The 18,850-nt window shown below is 45.8% G+C and overlaps 1 protein-coding gene across 1 annotated transcript; it reads left to right on the top strand.

Moving 5' to 3' along the window:
* Positions 1-878: 878 nt before the first annotated feature.
* FRG1 (FSHD region gene 1) lies at positions 879-18,628 on the top strand. The gene is made up of 9 exons (XM_003772806.4): positions 879-1,037; positions 6,225-6,295; positions 7,528-7,653; positions 9,113-9,170; positions 9,436-9,550; positions 10,592-10,696; positions 13,891-13,982; positions 15,912-16,022; positions 17,749-18,628. The coding sequence occupies exons 1-9, from the start codon at positions 976-978 to the stop codon at positions 17,783-17,785; spliced, it is 777 nt and encodes a 258-aa protein (XP_003772854.1). The 5' UTR covers positions 879-975; the 3' UTR covers positions 17,786-18,628.
* Positions 18,629-18,850: the final 222 nt, after the last annotated feature.

Consider the following 18,850-nt stretch of genomic DNA (forward strand, 5'->3'; position numbering starts at 1 on the left):
AGGCTTCCCAAAGGCAGCCCCGCTACACCTTAGCCCCACAAGTTATCTTTCACAATAACAGAGAAGTCCGCAAGAAGAGCCAGAGGTTTACTCTCCCAGCGGCCGTTCAAGCCCGGACCAGTGTGAGATGATCCGGATTCGGAATTCTCGTTTCAGCCCCGGAGTCTCAGAGAGCTTATTGCTGCTCAGAACCTGATTTAAATGAGGCACAAAGCACAAAAGTCACACGCAATTAACCAACGCAGCGGCCGCTAGAACAACAAAACACCCCATCTCCCATGCCCGCTCCGAGGAGGTGCTGGCATCTGGGTTCCTTGGCTGAGGACTCGGGGTCACCGCTATCTGGTCTTGGGGGTGAGTGTCTGTGTGCTGAGAGTATACGTGGGGCCAGAAAGCCGCAAGCCAGCCACAAGCATTTATTAAGCGCCTATTGTATACCATTGGGGACCAGTAGGGGAGACGGCCCTGCCCTCAAAAGGATCACAGCAAATGTGTGCTGGATCTAAGTATTCCTTGGATGAGGACTCGGGGTCACCGCTATCCAGTCTTGGGGGTGAGTATCTGTGTGCTGAGAGTATACGTGGGGCCAGAAAGCCGCAAGCCAGCCACAAGCATTTATTAAGCGCCTATTGTATACCATTGGGGACCAGTAGGGGAGACGGCCCTGCCCTCAAAAGGATCACAGCAAATGCTGCTGGATCTAAGGATGAAGACTAAAACTGGGATGCCGGTGGCTCCCCGGACCACCAACGCAGGTCACTCCCCTTTCCTTCTCCCCCAGACGGAGATGTCTCAGAATTAGCAGGAGAACGCCTCCTGAAGTATAGCGGACCTCCGCGGCCTCTGTAGCTCCAGGAAGCCAAGAAGGAACCGGAAGTGTCCCGCGCGCCTGCGCCGTATAAGAGAGGTGGGATTTGCCGAAGCGCTGATCGCGGTAGTGTTGACCTGCTTCGGGAGCCCCCGTTCTCCGCTGTCATGGCCGAATACGCATCAGTCAAGTCCACCAAGTTGGTGCTGAAGGGCACGAAGGTCAAGAGGTGAGGCGGGAGGAGCCGGACTGGGGACGGGGTGGCGGGTGTGTTTACTTTAGCCCGCCCCCGAGGCTGAGGCGATGGAGGCCGGGGAAGAAGGGGGAGGCGAGCCGGCGCTACGGAAGCCCGGATGGAGGCGGGGCCTGGCGTCCCCTGATTGGCCCCCCCCCGGAGGGGCGGACTTAAGCCTGGCGCGGCTCCGCCTTGTGTAATTGACCAGTTATCGCCCTGGGCAGCCGCAGTAAAGAGCAGGCGAGCGGAGCGAGGTCCGGAGCCGGGCAGTGATCGGGCCCCTCCGAACCCCCGGCGCTGCCCCGGCTCCTTCCCCGCTTTGGGAACAATCACGGGGCAACAAACGGAGGAGCGCCCTCCCCCCGGCCTGAAGTAATCAGGAAGGCGGTTCCTTTCTCGTCCGCGACCCCGAGGGCTCTGTGAGCCCCCAGAGGCGAAGAGCCCGCGGGCGGGGCGATGGTTAACACCCCTGGCGGCTCCGCCCGGGGCCCCACTCTCCGGGCACGCCCTTTCTGACCTCCGGGGGAGGCCCTCCTCCTTTCCGCTGCGTCGTCCGCCCCTCTCTCCGGCTCGTGGCCAGCCCCGTAGTCAGGTTCCGGGAAGAAAAACGCAAACGGGGTAAAAGGGGAGGGAAAACAGTCTTCAGTCTGCCCTCTCCGCCCGTCCTTCCTCCCTCTGGAGGTGGAGAGCGTTTTTCAGGGCGAGTCCTTTGGGGTTGTAGGGCCCTTGCATAGAGTTTGTATATATATATATTGTGTGTATTATTAACATATATTATTATTTATTACATTATTATATATTGTTAATATATTATTATTCATTACATTATTTTATATATTATGTATCATTAATGTATATTATTATTCATTGCATTATTATATATTATATATCATTAATATAAATTATTATTTATTACATTATTATGTTATATATTATTAATATATTATTATTCATTGCATTATTTTATATATTATGTATCATTAATGTATATTATTATTTATTGCATTATTATATATCATTAATATAAATTATTATTTATTACATTATTATGTTATATATTATTAATATGTTATTATTTATTGCATTATTTTATATATTATGTATCATTAATGTATATTATTATTTATTGCATTATTATATATCATTAATATAAATTATTATTTATTATTCATTATAGTTATATATTATTAATATGTTATTATTTATTACATTATTTTATATATTATGTATCATTAATGTATATTATTATTTATTGCATTATTATATATTATATATCATTAATATAAATTATTATTTATTACATTATTATGTTATATATTATTAATATATTATTGTTCATTACATTATTTTATATATTATGTATCATTAATGTATATTATTATTTATTTCATTATTATATATTATATATCATTAATATAAATTATTATTTATTACATTTTTATGTTATATATTATTAATATATTATTGTTTCATTACATTATTTTTATATATTATGTATCATTAATGTATATTATTATTTATTGCATTATTATATATTATATATCATTAATATAAATTATTATTTATTACATTATTATGTTATATATTATTAATATATTATTATTTGTTACATTATATATTATTATTTGTTACCTTATTATGTTATATATTATTAATATATTATTTGTTACATTGTTATATATTATTTATTACATTTTTTTATATATTATGTATCATTAATGTATATTATTATTTATTGCATTATTATATATTATATATCATTAATGTATTATTATTTGTTACATTATTATGTTATATATTATTAATATATTATTATTTGTTATATATTATTAATATATTATTTATTACATTATTTTATATATTATGTATCATTAATGTATATTATTATTTATTGCATTATTATATATTATATATCATTAATATAAATTATTATTTATTACATTATTATGTTATATATTATTAATATATTATCATTTATTACATTATATATTATTATATTGTTAATATATATTATTGTTTATTACATTATTATATGTTATTAATATACATTATTTTTATTACATTTTTATTTATTATTAATATATCATTGTTTATTACATTATTATATGTATTATATATTATTAATATATTATTTTTTACATTATATATTATATATCATTAATATATCATTATTTATTACATTATTATATATTATTGATATATTATTGTTTATTACATTATTATATATTATTAATATATAATTATTACATTTATATATATTATATATGTTATTGTTTGTTACATTATTTTATATATTACATATTATTTATTACATTATATATTATATATCATTAATATATTTTATTATTTATTACATCATTGTATATCATGTATTATTAATATATTATTTATTACATTATTATATATTATGTACATTATTATATATATAGATTAGAGATATAGATCTTTTGCAGTCGATTATCCTTACAATATTATTGCCATTCCTATGTAAGTTGTTTATGTTTGAATATGTTTATGTTCACTTCATTTGCATCAGTTCATACAGGTCTTCCTAAGTTTTTCTGAAACCATTCCCCTTGTCATGTTTTATAGCACTTTAGTGTTCCATCATATTCCTATACCTCAGCTTGTTCCGCCATTCATAAAGATGGGCACCTCCTCAGTCCCCAAGTCTTTGCCAGGCTGGTGCTAATCTTCAAGTCCCAGAATTTAAAGAATCTACTTTCCTCCCAGGACACAATGAGAGGAAAGCTGAAAATCCTCAAATTGAAGTCATCCCACTTACCTTCCCCCCAGGTAACCTTGGGCAAGTTACTTTAGTAAAGCCTCGGGTTTTTTCATTTGAAGAATGAGAGCTTTGTATTAAATAACCTCCAAGGTCTCTTTCAGCTCTGAATTGAAGATCTTCCTGCTCCTATCCTGCTAGCTTCTCATTCGTGCTAACTGTTTCCCCCTGATAATGACCTCTGTGAGCCATCTTCTAGACCATTCTCCTAATCCACCTCTGCCAGTCTGGCTGCTCTTGCCTCCAACCTTCCCCCTTTCCCCCTCCCACAACTATGTGGTCAGCCACTTTATATGGTCTTTCTCCTGACACTTACGTGTTCTTGACCAGATCTTTGTGGGTATTACTGGAAAACTTCTTGAAATCAAATTGATTCCTCAGTCCACATTTGTGTTGTGTGGACACAGTTGGGCTTGCTCTGATTCTTTGCAGTTCTAATTCAGTGTCTCATATATCACCCTGATTGTCCAAATTTTTCTTCCCTTCTTATATTCTCAATTAAATAGATAATAATAGTAGATAGCATTTATACAGCACTTTAAGGCTTACAAAAGGGCCAAGAGATCATTATATACTTCAACAACAATACTATATGATGACCAGTTCTGATGGACCTGGCCATCCTCAGCAAGGAGATCAACCAAATCATTTCCAATGGAGCAGTAATGAACTAAACCAGCTATGCCCAGAAAAAGAACTCTGGGAGATGACTAAGAACCATTACATTGAATTCCCAATCCCTATATTTATGCTCACCTGCATTTTTGATTTCCTTCACAAGCTAATTGTACAATATTTCAGAGTCTGATTCTTTTTGTACAGCAAAATAACGTTTTGGTCAGGTATACTTATTGTGCATCTAATTTATATTTTAATATATTTAACATCTACTGGTCATCCTGCCATCTGGGGGAGGGGGTGGGGGGGGGTAAGAGGTGAAAAATTGGAACAAGAGATTTGGCAGTTGTTAATGCTGTAAAGTTACCCATGCATATATCCTGTAAATAAAAGGCTATTAAATTTTTTAAAAATGCTTGCAAAGAGTTTTAACTACATAATCACATTCTGCCTCTGCAACAGCCCTGGTAGGTAAGTGCTGTTGTTATCCCTATTTTACAGTTGGGGAAACTGAGGCAGAAATAGATGACTTCTGTGCCACCAACTGCCTCAGTTACTGAATACTTATAGATTGTAGATTGAGAATTAGATTTCTGCTAGAAATACAGATGTGTATTTTATCTTAGAATCATGTTTTTTATTTCAGGTATTGTCAGAAATTAACATTATTGTTCTTAGATCCTGATCCCCTCTTACTTTTCCAATGTTTTTATAACTCACTCCCCTCCTTCAGTCCAGCGACAAGATCCAGGTTGTGAATGGCTTTGAATGCTAAATAGGAGTTTATATTTTCCAGGTCCCTGGATTTTTTTTTTTTCTGGCACATCTCTTGTATACTCTACCTCTTCTCTTCTAACATGGCTAACACCTAGTCCCTCACAATCTCAGCCTGGAGTATTGCAATAGTGTCCTCCTTGGTCAGCCTGCCTCAAGTCTCCTCATTCTGGTTCATCTTCTATTCAGCTACTAACATGATTTTTCTAAAGTACAGTGATTTTTAACCAATCACTTCCTTAATCAGTAAACTCCAGTGGCTCCCTATTGCCTCCTGGATCCAATTCAAAATGCTCTGCTTGGCATTCAAAGCCCTTCATCATCAGCCTCCTTATCTCCTTTCCAGACTTACATGTTTCTCTCCCACACATATTCCTCCATCCAGGGATTCCAGGCACATGGCTGTTCCACCAAGGAGATCGTCCATCTTAGCTCCAGGCATTCTGTCTGGCTGCCGCCTGGCGTGCCCTCCCTCCTCATCTCTGCCTCCTGGCCTCCCTGGCTTCCTCTAAGTCCCCACTAAAATGCCACCTTCTATAGGAAGCCTTCTCCAACCCCTCCTCATTCCAGTACCTTCTCTCTGTCCATATTTCCTGTTTCCCTGTGTAGAGCTTGTTCTGTACATATTTGCATGCTGTCTCCCCCATTAGACTGAGAGCAGGGATCAGTTGGAGTCCGGTTTTTGTGCCTTTCTTCTGTCTGTAGCCTGGCACATGTTAGGTCCTTAATCAGTGCTTCTTGACTGATGCTTGTCAGACCTGGAGAAAGAATCCCCAAGGATTTCTGGGGCTTTCCTCTTCACACCCACTGCGGCAATCACAGAGAATTGGTGCTCTCTCCATCCAAAGCCCTTGGGGGAGGAGGCCTGTGGCCTGGTCATGGCACCCCCTGCAGGCCAGAGTCTGCCCACCTCACCTGGCCGTGGGCCTCCACATGTTCTGTCTGTTGGCTTCCACTCCCTCCAGTGATGCTCCCATCACAGCCTCACCTTTGTGTCTTAACAGCAAAAAGAAGAAAAACAAGGAGAAGAAGAGGAAAAGGGAAGAAGAGGAAGAAAGCCAGCTCGACTGTGTTGGTGAGTCTGCCGAGGCCCCTCCTGAGGAGGCCCTGGATCCTAGAGCAGCAAGCACAGGTCCCGGGGCAGGATCCTGAGGCAACACTGCAGTGGGCTGCTGAGGAGCCACTGGGGGAGAGCCAGTGTCCTTGCCAACCCCAGGCTCACTGGAGCTCCTGCGTCTTCCTCCTTTCCTCAGATTCCTTCTTGCTTTCAAATTCCCTGCAGCTCTGCTCCCTACCCTGGGGTTCTTGGGAGTGACATAGCACATGAATTTTCATGTTAGTTTTTCTGATTATTGGATGAATCTTCTCAGTTGTCAAAGTCTTTACTCGGTGATTATAGTCTGTAAAACTCATGGCCAGTTTAAAGGAAAATGGGGCCCGGGGACACTTAAGATGGCCTGCCACTGATCCTCCCCAGCCCCTCTGGGTCTGGCCCCTTTGACTCCTTGCCAGGTCCAAAGGTTGGTGAAACCCACACCCCCAAGGATTGGTGAAATTCTGACCCTGGGCCAGACCTTCTGAGGTCTGAGTCAGTTGGACAACTTTGTGTGGGAAGCTAAAGCTGATGAAGCTCCCTTGGGGCTTTTTCAAGTGGGAAGTCAGCCAGTGGTCAGTGCGGGGTTGGAGGAAGGAAACCTGCCCCCTGTGCAGCTTTGCCCCTTGGAAGTGGCCGTGCCCTGATGGATGGACATGCTAGCTAGCTATGAATGCAAAGTGAGGTCATGCTGGAGGGACACTTTGCCAGCCTAGGAGTATCCAGGAATCCCCAGGGCTGCAGAAAAAAGGCTCTTCCAGCCTCCTCCTGGCTCTCCTCAGAATCCTAGCCACCCTCCCCTGCCCCCAAAGACCCACCTTCTAGAGGCCTCACCTGCAGCCACTGTCATTGCTGGGTCTGCCAAAGGCCAGTGAGAAGATGCTGTCCCCGTCATGCTCCTGATCTCTGACCACCTCCGGAGAACGGCGATGCTGGGGAGCAGCCTCCCGCCCAGGGAACCAGGCCCTGGGGAGCTCTCTGTCAGACAGGCAGAGGCAGCCACCTGAGGTTTTCTGCCCGTAGGGCACTGTCTGTCTCTTCTTTGTGGTCTCCCCTTGCCAATCCAACTGGCGCCTTATGGGATTTCCTGCAGTACGGTGGCACCAACAGGCTGAAGCTCCCCGCAATGCTGTGGGCTCACTATGGCCCACAGGACTGGGATAATACCTGAAATTCAGAAGGAAAATGAGGGTCTTTTTTTTTTTGCTTTTTAGGAAATTGGTGGGCAGTCAGAAACTTTGGTGAAATTTCTGGAACCATAGCGATTGAAATGGACAAAGGAACCTACGTCCACGCCCTTGACAATGGCCTCTTTACCCTGGGAGCACCACATAGAGAAGGTTGGTGGTCAGAAGTCCGGAGGGAACAAATGAAGGTCCTTGGGTTGGGCCCTTGTGTGTGTGCAGGCAACCAGTCAGAGAGGGTCAGCTACCCTCAGGGCCCTTATACTCTGAGTGGGCGTGAGGAAACACAAGGGGCAGAGAAAGGGTACTCTGTGAGTCAGAATGACCCAAGGTCAGGTCTGGCCTCCAATTCTTACTGGATGGGTGACCCCAGACAAATCACTTCATTTTACCTCTATCCACCTCAGTTTCTTCAACTGTAAAATGGGGATAATAAGAGCCCCCATTCCCTAGGATTACCTACTTCTGGGAAGAAATGATCCTTGTAAAGGACCCCAGGACCTGCTTAAGTGTTAGCTATTGTTATTACTAGACCTGCCCAGTGCACAAATTGAGGGACAGCTCTCAAACACTGATGTTTGTGACCATTCCCAATAGATTTGGGTGTCAGTCTTACCAGGAATTTTGAGTCAATAAGGGCCCTTACCTTCAGTCTTTATTCTGGTTACTTGGTCTTTATTTGTTCCAAAGTCTTTTGCTTTTACGTAGCAGAATCATGCCTTTTGTCTTTTTGGAATTCCCAGCTCCATTCTCAATGATGTTTCCCCTTGAGTGGCAAACTCTTAAGTGCCAGTGTAAGGAAATGGCCTTCTTTTCTGGGGCTCATGGCAGGGGGCACAGCCTGACCTGGGCAGAAGGCCACCACTCTGTGACCAGGGTGAAAGTGGATTGGAAAGGGGAAGGACTTAAGTCTGGGAGAGTGGCCCAGGACCTAACAGCCACTAAGTGCCTGAGACTGGATTTGACCTCAGGCCTTCCTGCATCTAAGGCCAGGGAGCGGGAAAGGAGGCTGGCTCTGGCTGCCACAAAGTGTCAGGGAAGAGTCTCTAATGCCAAGGGAGCTGGTAGGCAGACCTCCCTCAGCCACCCTGACTCCCTCCATGGGAAGGATGCCAGGGGAAGGTTGAGGGCTCAAAAGGGCTCAAGTTGGGGACAGGAATAAATCATAGTGAGGGGAGGGGGAAGACAGCACCGCCTGCAGCTCTCACTTTTGCTGTTTGGGTGCCTTGGGACAGGCTGCCCTGGGCCTCATTTGGCCCTCTGTGAAGCAAAGGTATCAGGCCAGCTCTGGGTTCAGGGCCCCCAAAGGGCATTTTAGAGTGGTAGATCAGGGGGAGGCCAGAGCTGTGGCTGAGCCTGGAGGCCTCGTGCTCATTCAGGGTCCCCAGATGAGGAGCCAGGCCCTGGAGTGAGGATAGACCCTCTAAGAAGTGGGGAAGGTGACCCAAGGACCCTTGGCAGCAGCACCTTGGGAAAGCCACTGCCTCCCAGAGCAGGCCGTGCCTGTGAGGCGAGTGGGGTGGCATCCTTCCCAAGCCCTCATGCCCTTCTCTGGGCCTCCAAGAAGTGAGGCTCTGCCCCAGGAGCCAGTCTGTTTGAAATATTTGTTTTCTAGATGACGAGGGCCCCAGCCCTCCTGAGCAGCTAACGGCGGTCAAGCTGTCTGACACCAGGTAACGTCGGCCCACAGTCTTTTGCTTCCCCCTCATACCTGGGACTCTTCCCCTCCCAGTGCAGCCACCATACACCCACACTGGAGGCAAGGGGGAGTCACCCACTCCTACTGGGGAGCCCGGAGACAGGCTCTACACGGTCCTGGCCGTGTCTGCCTGGGGCTGAGCATGTCCCTGGGGATTTTGTGCTATAGACTGAGGGAGCAAGGCGGGGAGGGGGCAGAGAAAGCCCGGTCTAACTGTCCTCATCTCTGTTTGCTTAAAGGATCGCACTCAAGTCTGGCTATGGAAAGTACCTTGGTATAAATTCAGACGGCCTCGTGGTGGGGCGATCCGATGCCATTGGCCCCCGGGAGCAGTGGGAGCCAGTCTTTCAAGACGTGAGTGACAGTGTTGTTTGTGGGTGCCAGGAAAGGCAGCAGGGATGCCATTAAATTAGTCTGGGTGACTTTCAATTTGATGGAAACCCTTTGGTTTTTTATATCCCAGTCATTCCTCTTGCTGCTGAGCCCTCTCTTCCTGCAAAGACAGTTCATTCATCTGGCTGTGCATTCAAGCTTTGCACCCTCATCCCCTGCCCCACGTGACCCGTTCCTACCAAAGGGAGGCGCATTTCCTTGTATTCTGGGACTTGCCTTTGGCGATACTTTGTCTTTTCATTAACGTCATCATAGTCATTATGCATAGTGATTTTCTGGTTATGTTCTCTTCAGTTTCCTTACATGTTCTTACAGATCTCTAAATTTCTCATGGTTCTCATTTCTTTCAATGGCAAAGTAATTTCTGTTTCATTGGAATTTATCCAGCCATTCTCTCATTGATGAGCACTCGTCCACTTTTGTGTTTAATTATTCATAATAATAATTCAGATTAATAATCTGAATATGTTGGCATATATGGAGCCTTTCTTTTGGTCTTTGAGCCTACCAGAGGGGTCTCTAGGTCAAAGAACATGGACAATTTAGTAAATGGGGTCAGTGAAGAGGGCTATCAACAATGTATAAATGGACCCGTCTTCCCAAAGCCCCTCCAATATGGATGATTATTGGTTTTTGCTACTTTTGCCCATTTACTGGACACCAAGTAAAACCTTATGGCTTTTCAAATGTCCACTTCTCTCTTTAGTAAGTTAGAACAGTTTTTTACATGACTGATGACAGTTTTCAGGTCTTTTAAATTTTGTTTCATATCCTTAGCCCACTTTACTCTTTGGGGAAGCTATGATTTAAAAAAAAAAAAACAAAAAACGGCTTTTAAATTTTTTTTTTCCAGTTGAGCTTAGATAAACCAAGGATAAATTCAGTGTTTAATGCCTTTCATTGGTAGAGGAAAATAATTCCATAGGGAATATTAAGACTTAAGTCAATTAATTAAAAAAAAATTTTTTTTTTAATATTGACTTTTTTTTTCCCCTGACCTAGGGGAAAATGGCTTTGCTAGCTTCAAACAGCTGCTTTATCAGGTGCAATGAAGGAGGTGATATAGAAGCCAAGAGCAAGACTGCAGGAGAAGAAGAAATGATCAAGGTAATCATGCTGCATCAGCTTTGGTTGACTGAGGGAGGGAGCCATAAGTATCCCTGGGCATCCTCCCATCAGGGGCACAGAGCTCACATCATACATGCTCTCTCTCCTGGCCTTAGGGTTTCTCTTCAGTACGTTGGAATTGTTTTGTGACCAGCACAGCACAAATGGGCTAATGGCCATCGAAATAAGGAGATGAAGTTGCTGATAATTCAGCAGAACTGTTTATTGAGAGAAATCATGCTACTTAAAGATCTTAAAACCATTGTTCTCTGACCAACCCTGTTTCCTGTGTTCTATGACCTAATTCTCTGAAGCATGTTGTTATTTTCTGGAGACTCAATCTTGTGTATAGTTCACAACGCCTCAGTAAATATGCCAGGACCTTATGTTTTCTCATGATTTCAAGCCTAAATGCACCCTTGATTAATCTTAGGAGGAGGGAGCATCTCAGTTACCAAAGTCTCTAGCTTCCTGAGAGTTATCTGCAGAATTGCATGGGGGTCTTCATGTTACCTTCACTGGACCGTCCATCCAAGTGTCTATCTGCCTGTCATCTCCCATTCTGTGTCACTGTCCATCCATGCATCTGTCTGCTTGTCTGTCATCCCTTGTTTTATGTTATAGTCTTTTCTTTTTATTCCCTCTGAGGATGTCTCTTAGCTGACTCCCTACCCATGATTTTCTGTTGGCAGTAAGCTGTCCACCATAAGATTTCCCCCTGCTTCACTGCTGACTGGCACATTTTATTCTGCAAGTACTCAGCAACTCATAGTCATACAGCATCTGCAGAAGAATGTTTAGTTGTTTTTCAGTCATGTCTGACTTTTCATGACCCTATTTGGGGTTTTCTTTGCAAAATACTGGAGTGTTTTGTCATTTTTTTCTCCATATTATTTTACAGATGAGGAAACTGAGGCAAACTGGGTTAAGTGACCTAGCTAGTAAATGTCTGAGGCCTGGCTTGAACTCAGAAAAAGTAAGCTTCCTGACTCCAGGTCCTGCATTCTATCCATCGTGCCTTGTAGTTGTCCCCCTTCAAAAGAATATTGATGTTGAAAAAAGATGGATTTGTTTCAGGGATAGACTTAGAGCTATTAAAAGCAACACATAATATCCTAGACACGAGACTCTCCTATGAAATTCTAGACCTAGTTCGTTATCTTCTGAGGTCTGTCTCTTGCATGGGCTGATGAGCCAGCACCATCACATGGACAGTAGGCAGCCCTCTTCCATCCATTGGTTTTCTCCTGAATGGAAGGAAACTTAAAGTAGCTCCTCTAGATCAACTTTGGCCCTTGTGGAGGCAGCTCTGCAGCGTCACAGGACTGCAGCATAAGGGCACTTCCCTGATAAAAGGGCTCCTTCCCCTGTCTCTGCCCCAGATGGCCTCCAAGACAGTGACAAACCTTGGCTGACTGTTTTGTTAAAGGCTTGGCCTTTCTGTTCCCCTCTACTTGATAGCAAAGTGGCCTCAGTTGTTTCATCTTTGGGAAATCTTGTATGATTTTACATTGTGCCTGAGGGACCCCTTTTTGAAAATATTGTCAGTCAATATTTTTTTAGGAAGGAAACAAGCATTTATATAACACCTGCTGCATGCCAGGCCCTGGACAAATCACTGTACAAATCAGATTTCCTTATATCTTCTTATGATTTGACCCCCATTTCACAGATGAGGAAGCTGAAGCAGGCAGAAACAAAGCACCTTGTCCAGGGTCACCCAGCTATTCAGTATCTGAGGCTAAATTTGAACTCGGGCCTAGCTTCTAGCCCTAGCACTGTGCCCTGGGGAGCCACCTGGCTGCCTCCGAAGAAAAGGAAGAAGGCTTTTAGTGATCTCTAGGCCAGCTCCAGTCATTTTCCCTTCTTTGTTTTCATCATGTCCCTTCTGGCTTCTCACTGGGGGATGCTGAACACTAGATCAGCCTTGGCCTTCTGGTCAGTGGTCCGGCTTGATGCACTGTACTGCTTTGCTGAACTGCCTTTCTTTTTTATTCTTCCCTGAAAGGGGTGGAAGATGACCTAAGATTACAAATGAACTTAAAGGCCAAAGACATCCTACAAGGATCTTAAAAAGAAAACGTTTTTAGCAGCAGATCTTTCCAGGGAGTCGCCTTCTTGGCAGGTCAATCTGTATCCTCTCTGTTGTATTATTCCTTCATGAAGGCTGCAGGAGCAAATTTCTAAGATAAACCCACTTTGAGGTTGCTATGGTGCTTCCTCCCTTCCTCATCCTGGAGGTCCAGGAACTGACTAAGGCCTTTCCCATCTCTTTCAGCTTCTCATGACTTACTTGCACAGGCTAAACCTCCTTAGGAAATGGTGATGGTCTATGCTTTAATCTGTTTCCCATTTTTACCATATTTGTCACTTTAAGTAGGTCAGGACAGGATAGAGTTCATTGTACTCAGTTCCTAGCACATTGCAAATGCTTAATGAATGTTTTATGCCTTTCATCCTGAAACTTTTTTAAAAAACATTTTGGTAACTGTACTTCAATAAAGTTGCCGTCTCTAATTGTGTAATTACAATCCTTTGCCATCTGTAGATTTTATTTTTTGTATTTAAACCCATGATTCTGAGAAGTCCATTTTCCCCAGGCCGACCAAACATTGAAGATGTTAAAAAGATGAACTCTGATCCAGTCTTCCCCCCTTCATTTTATGTAGGATGGACCGGAGAGCAGGGAACTCGGTCAAAGTCATACAGCATGTTAGCAGAAAAATCTGGACTAGAGCTCATATCTCCCACTGCCTTTTCTGATCTCCTCAGGCTCTACCTCCCTCCTTAGCTACCTTATGATTTACTGTCTTTTATTTATTTGTGTGTGTGTGTGTATGTATGTGCACACACGTGCACACGTACATATGTATTTATGTTGTCACCTGATAGGATGTGAACTCCTCATGAGTTTGGTTTGTTTCATTTTTGTCTCCTGTGTCTCCAGCCCTTGACACAGTTCTTGGCACAACATTGCACTAAACAAATTCTTGTGGCTTGATTGATCGATTGGGTGTTCTCTTATCCTTCATGATACACCTGAACTGTAGCCTCCCACTCCAGAGCCTGCCTTCTCTCTGCAGCCCCATTCCTGAAGGAGCAGGTCCCTTTCATTGCTTATTATTGAGGGATCCTCCACAAAGTTGTTTGGGATAACGTGTCCTGTTCTTTGTTCTCCAAACCCTGATCTCTAGATTCGCTCTTGTGCGGAAAGAGAAACTAAGAAGAAAGATGATATTCCCGAAGAAGACAAAGGAAATGTGAAGCAGTGTGAAATCAACTATGTGTATGTATCGTAATTGGGTGGGCAGGTGGGTGGATGGGTGGATGAATGGACGGATTGATAGGTGGGTGGATGGCAGATGGATGGATGGCTATGTAGGCAGATAGGGAGGTGGGCGAGTGCATAGATGAATGGGTGGATTCATGGGTGGATGCATGTTATATGGATGAATAGATGGTTGGATTCTCTCCTGACATATTTCCAACAGATATCTGTCGCCACCTTCCTCAAGGAGCTTTTTTTAAATAGGATGTCCCATTAAGGATGGAGTGGGTGGGGATGGTTAACATTAGAATTGAACTTCTAGGAAAGAAAACCCTGAAAAAAGTCCCAGCTGGGCCACTACTTGCTGTGTGACTTTAAGCAAGGAATATCTCTGTTCCAATTATCCCAGAAAATAACTTGTTTCCCAGAGTCAGGCTCTTGAGGTATTTCACCCTAAAGAATAACCCAAAAGGACTCACACTTGTACTCCCAAATATCTGCCACCTTGATAGCCCACTGGAGGAGGGAAGGGGTAGGGGGTCAAACCCACTTCTTCTGATGCAGGACTACTAACTGTTGGTTTGTGACTTGGGGCTTCAAGGGCCCCAGGGAGCTTCACGGGTATATTACAAGGAGTCTGTGAACCTGGGTGGGGAAACCTGGGACTTTATTTTCACTCATCTCAGGTTGAAGTGTAGCCTTTCCTTTACTTCAAACCCTGATTGTAATGCCATCAACATCTCAGACGGGGCCTGGCACCCAGAAAATCCAGAGCCCCTTCAGGAAAGAGCAGCTGGCCAAACTGATGAGCTCTGGGCTTGTGGTTGGGGAAACGGGTGGGATCCTTGTCCTGTCTAGCATATACATGGTGTGGCAGTAGGTCAGGGAATCAGGGTCTCCTCTCTGGAGTGTTCCCAGTCAGCACCTTTTGTTCAGAAAACTTGTAAATAACCCAGAAGATACAGGGAGGGAGGGGAAGATGGAAGAAGCCTTCATGGAGCTATCGTTCAGTAACAAGCACTGTGCTGAGTGTTGAGAATCCATATACCAAGGCAAAGGCGGGCTTTGCTCCAAAGCAGCTTCCACTCCACTCTGGGGAGGCAGCATCCAAGGGCAGTGGTGGGCAGGCAGCAAGCTGGTGAGTGGAGCTTAGGGACGCATCAGGGATGGCTGACCTGGCAAGGTGCCGGAGGCAGGATCCATGCCAGGCAGCGGGGAGTGACCTGTGGCTGGAGGCAGGCTGGCCGCGCTGGGCCACATGGAGCTCTCCCCAGGTGGGCCGCTGTTGGGCGCTGCAGAGCCGAGAGGGTTCATTGTTGGGGAGCAACACCCCGAGTCAGCCTGGGCAAGCAGCAGTGCCAGGAGTCGTCTGGGCACAGGCTCTTGGGTGTACGCCTGGGCTAGATCTATCTCCACACCTGGGAGCGTCTCCCTGCGCCATCATCCAGGAGCAGGGCTTGCTCCTCCGAGGCCAGCCTAGGACAAGTTGTGGGGGAGCTCAGCAGGACTGCCTCCTTCTTCCTCCTTTTCACCCTTGGTTACTTGGGCAGGGGTGGGGGGGGTGGGGAGGGGGGAGATGGCGAGAGGTAATGGGAAGAAAACTATGCCAGGGGAGGCCATTGCTGGCGCCAGGACCTATTAGACTTGGACTTAAGGGCCAGACCGAGGGGTCCTGGAGCTGGCTGGGCTGTTTTAGGCAGCGGGTGATGCAGTGGGTAGAGCGTGGGGCCTGAGTGTAAATCCAGCCTCCATCAGTCCTCATTGAGCAGCGTGACTGAGCAAGGCACTGACCTTCAGCCCAGTTTCCTTCCTCTGTATGACGGGGATTAAAATTGGAAATTACTTTTATTGTAGGAGGTTAGTTAAAGGAGGGGTGTTTTGTAAGCGCTGGCTGTCATCAGAATTGTGATTACGTGGTTTGGTTTAGCATATCATTTTTCTCAACAGAAAGAAATTCCAGAGTTTCCAAGACCACAAACTTAAAATAAGCAAAGAAGACAGCAGAGTTCTTAAAAAGGCTCGGAAAGATGGACTTTTTCATGAGACACTCCTGGACAGGTATGTCTTCAGTCCCTTCCTTCCACATCAGGAACCTGTGCAGGGAATTCAAAAACCAGCCCCCAGAAGTGACATCTTTAGATTTGTTTTTCATATTTCCACAATCATCATATTCATGATGAACAAAAGTGTTCTCAAATCTGGGGGGAAGTAAAAATGATGCCAGCTGGGCCACCCTGCTCCCCTTCACCCCCACACATTGAGACGTGCACTCTCACACCCTTCTACTCCCTGCACACATGTCAGACATGCACAAGGAGCACACTCTGGGGCCTGATCCCACCCAACTCCCTTCCCTGGGTCTCTTTTTCCTCTCTGTAAAGGAAAGGAGTTAGAGTCGCTGGCCTCGAAGGCCCTTCCAACTGCAGACCTAGGCTCTGACATCCCAAAGGGCTTGCCTCTCTTGCTCCCCTAGGGAGACCCCCTCCAGAGATTACACCTACACTCTGGCCACCCCCAGGACCGTCCAGTGTCACTGTTCCTCATGCACTGCACGTCCCCTGCTCTGCTACTGTGGGAGCCATTACTCCTGCTCCCTCTAGTCCACCTCCTTCCTCCTCAGATTTTAGAAAGGCTCATCTCAGGAGGCGAGGCTTCTCAAGGATGGTGCTGGGATGCGCTCCAGCTGGGGAGCTCCGAGCTAAAAAGAGAGGGGGTTCATAAGACACACCTCGGGGCCTCCCCTTGGCCACTAGAAGGCCTGCGTACCTTTTCATGAGACCCTGGAGGGCAGAGTTGGGGGAGGGAGGGTGTGTGTGAAAGAGAGAGCATGTGGGGGAAAGGGCCTCCTTACTGTGCAAGGGGGCTTGGGAGAGAAGTGATTTGTTTTGGTAAAAGTCATGACTTGTGCCTGATTTATAGAGGAGGAAACTAAGACCTAAGGAAGGTCAGGGCAGCCCCCTGGGATGCAGATTCTACCCCGGATCCACTGTTTTCTTCTGGATTGGACTGCCTCTCATCTCACTGAAATACTTCCCTAGGTTTTGAAGTGAAAATATAATATGGAAAGAGACTATGGAAATGCCCTTCCCCTCCCTATCCACACACATCAATGGAAAAATGGCCCTACTGCAGGGCCCCCAATGCTCCTCAGATAAATAAGCACAAAATCCCTCTTACACCTGAGGATGGAGGCTCCCAGTTAGCGGCCTGAGGTTCAGCAGGCGCTCAGTGCTAGAATCAGGCTGATGGGCCTGACTTCTTAGGGAACTCCTCCTTCTGGGTTTAGAGTAATCTGCAGTCTGCTCCAGTCCTAAAAAATGAGAATGGAGGCTGGGAGCAGAGCAGCCCCTCCAGCTCCTGCTCCTTCCAGCCTCATGTGAGGAAGGCTGTTGGCCAGCCCTGGAGAGTGCGTCCAAGCACAAAGGAGCACAACTTCTGTCTGCTCCCACATTTGTGACTGTGGCCCCTGGACGGGTTGTATTGAGTCCTAAGGATCAAGCCAGCCCCCCAGCTAGTCTGCAGCTGGGCATCAGAGGCCCAGGGCGGGGGGGGGGGAGGGGGGACTGCAGGGCAGGAATCTAAGTCAAGCTGCACAGTTAAGTCACCGCCCCCATCTGTGGCGTGAGCCCCCAAACATCATGGGATCACAGGGGGAGGAGGCCCACCTGGGTGTGTGTGTGACAGCAGAGAAAGCTTGCACTGTCCTCCCCTGGACCACATTCTGCCTTTGTCACACACACAGGGCACTCACTTTGGTTTGGTTTGTTATTGTTTATTTAAACAGGAGAGTCAAGTTGAAAGCTGACAGATACTGCAAATGAGGACAACGTTCTTCGCCATCCTGCTCTCCTTTTCATTGTTGTCCTGAATAAAATGTTCAGCAGATGTGATACTTTGTAAAGAAAAGTTGTTTCCTTTGTGTTGGTGAGGGTGGCCCCCCAGGACAACCCATCAGCCTCCCTCCCCGGGGCTCATGCTGTCAGGGGGCCTGGTTGGAAGAAGCACTTCAGACCAACGAGCCTGGAGACGTCACCCGGAAAAGGAGCCACAGCCCTGAAGTTGTCCTCTGTGAGTGGGATAGGCATCTTGGGGCAGCCCGAAGCTTTCCCTCCTTGGCAGCTGGATCCAGGGTTATCAGTTATCAGAGATGGGGGGCCCAATTGGCTGAAGAGCAAAGCTAATGAGAAACCGGGGCTGGATGCAGGCCAAGGGATGCACAAGATCAGGAATGGAAGACCTCTACTCATGCCTTCAGAGTGTCTCCAGTGAGTGAGACCCCCACTCCCAACGGGAGGCTGGTCTGCCAAGAGGCTTCTCGAAGGAGACCAGGGCAGGCGGCCCTTGCCTGAGCAGCCGCTCCTGATGGGGGATTCTTCACCGAGCTGATTCAGAGTTCACCACGATTCTCTCCTCCGGGAAGCTACCATGTGATGGGGGAGGGGTGACTGCTCACACTGGCTCCAGCTCTTGGGAAAGAAATGAGCCAGAGTGGGCAAGACCCTAAGCTACAGAACATCCCACCCACAGTACGGAGGAGGAGGGGGCCAGGGAGGCCAAGAGGAGGAGGAACTTCAGTTCAGTTGTTCAGGCTCTGCCTGGCCCCTAGATTGGTTCCTGGCATGTGCAGACCCCCTTCCCCCAATAAACATTTCCTCTGGATTGATTTTGTGGTGTCTGTCGTGTATGGGGTGTGGGGACTGGTCTCAGCTGTTGGGGTGACTCAGATATTCATGAAGGGCTTTTTGTAGGGGTGAAGAACCGGGAAGAAAGGGGGCTCCCCCTCCTCTGGGAAATTGGCTCAATAATCTTGAGTCTTAGAGTTTCACAAGAAACTGGACCCAAAACATCTTCAAAACATTTTCTGTCCATGGGAGATGTACAACTGT

Source organism: Sarcophilus harrisii, chromosome 6 (genome assembly GCF_902635505.1).
Source record: "Sarcophilus harrisii chromosome 6, mSarHar1.11, whole genome shotgun sequence".
Taxonomy (NCBI): domain Eukaryota; kingdom Metazoa; phylum Chordata; class Mammalia; order Dasyuromorphia; family Dasyuridae; genus Sarcophilus; species Sarcophilus harrisii.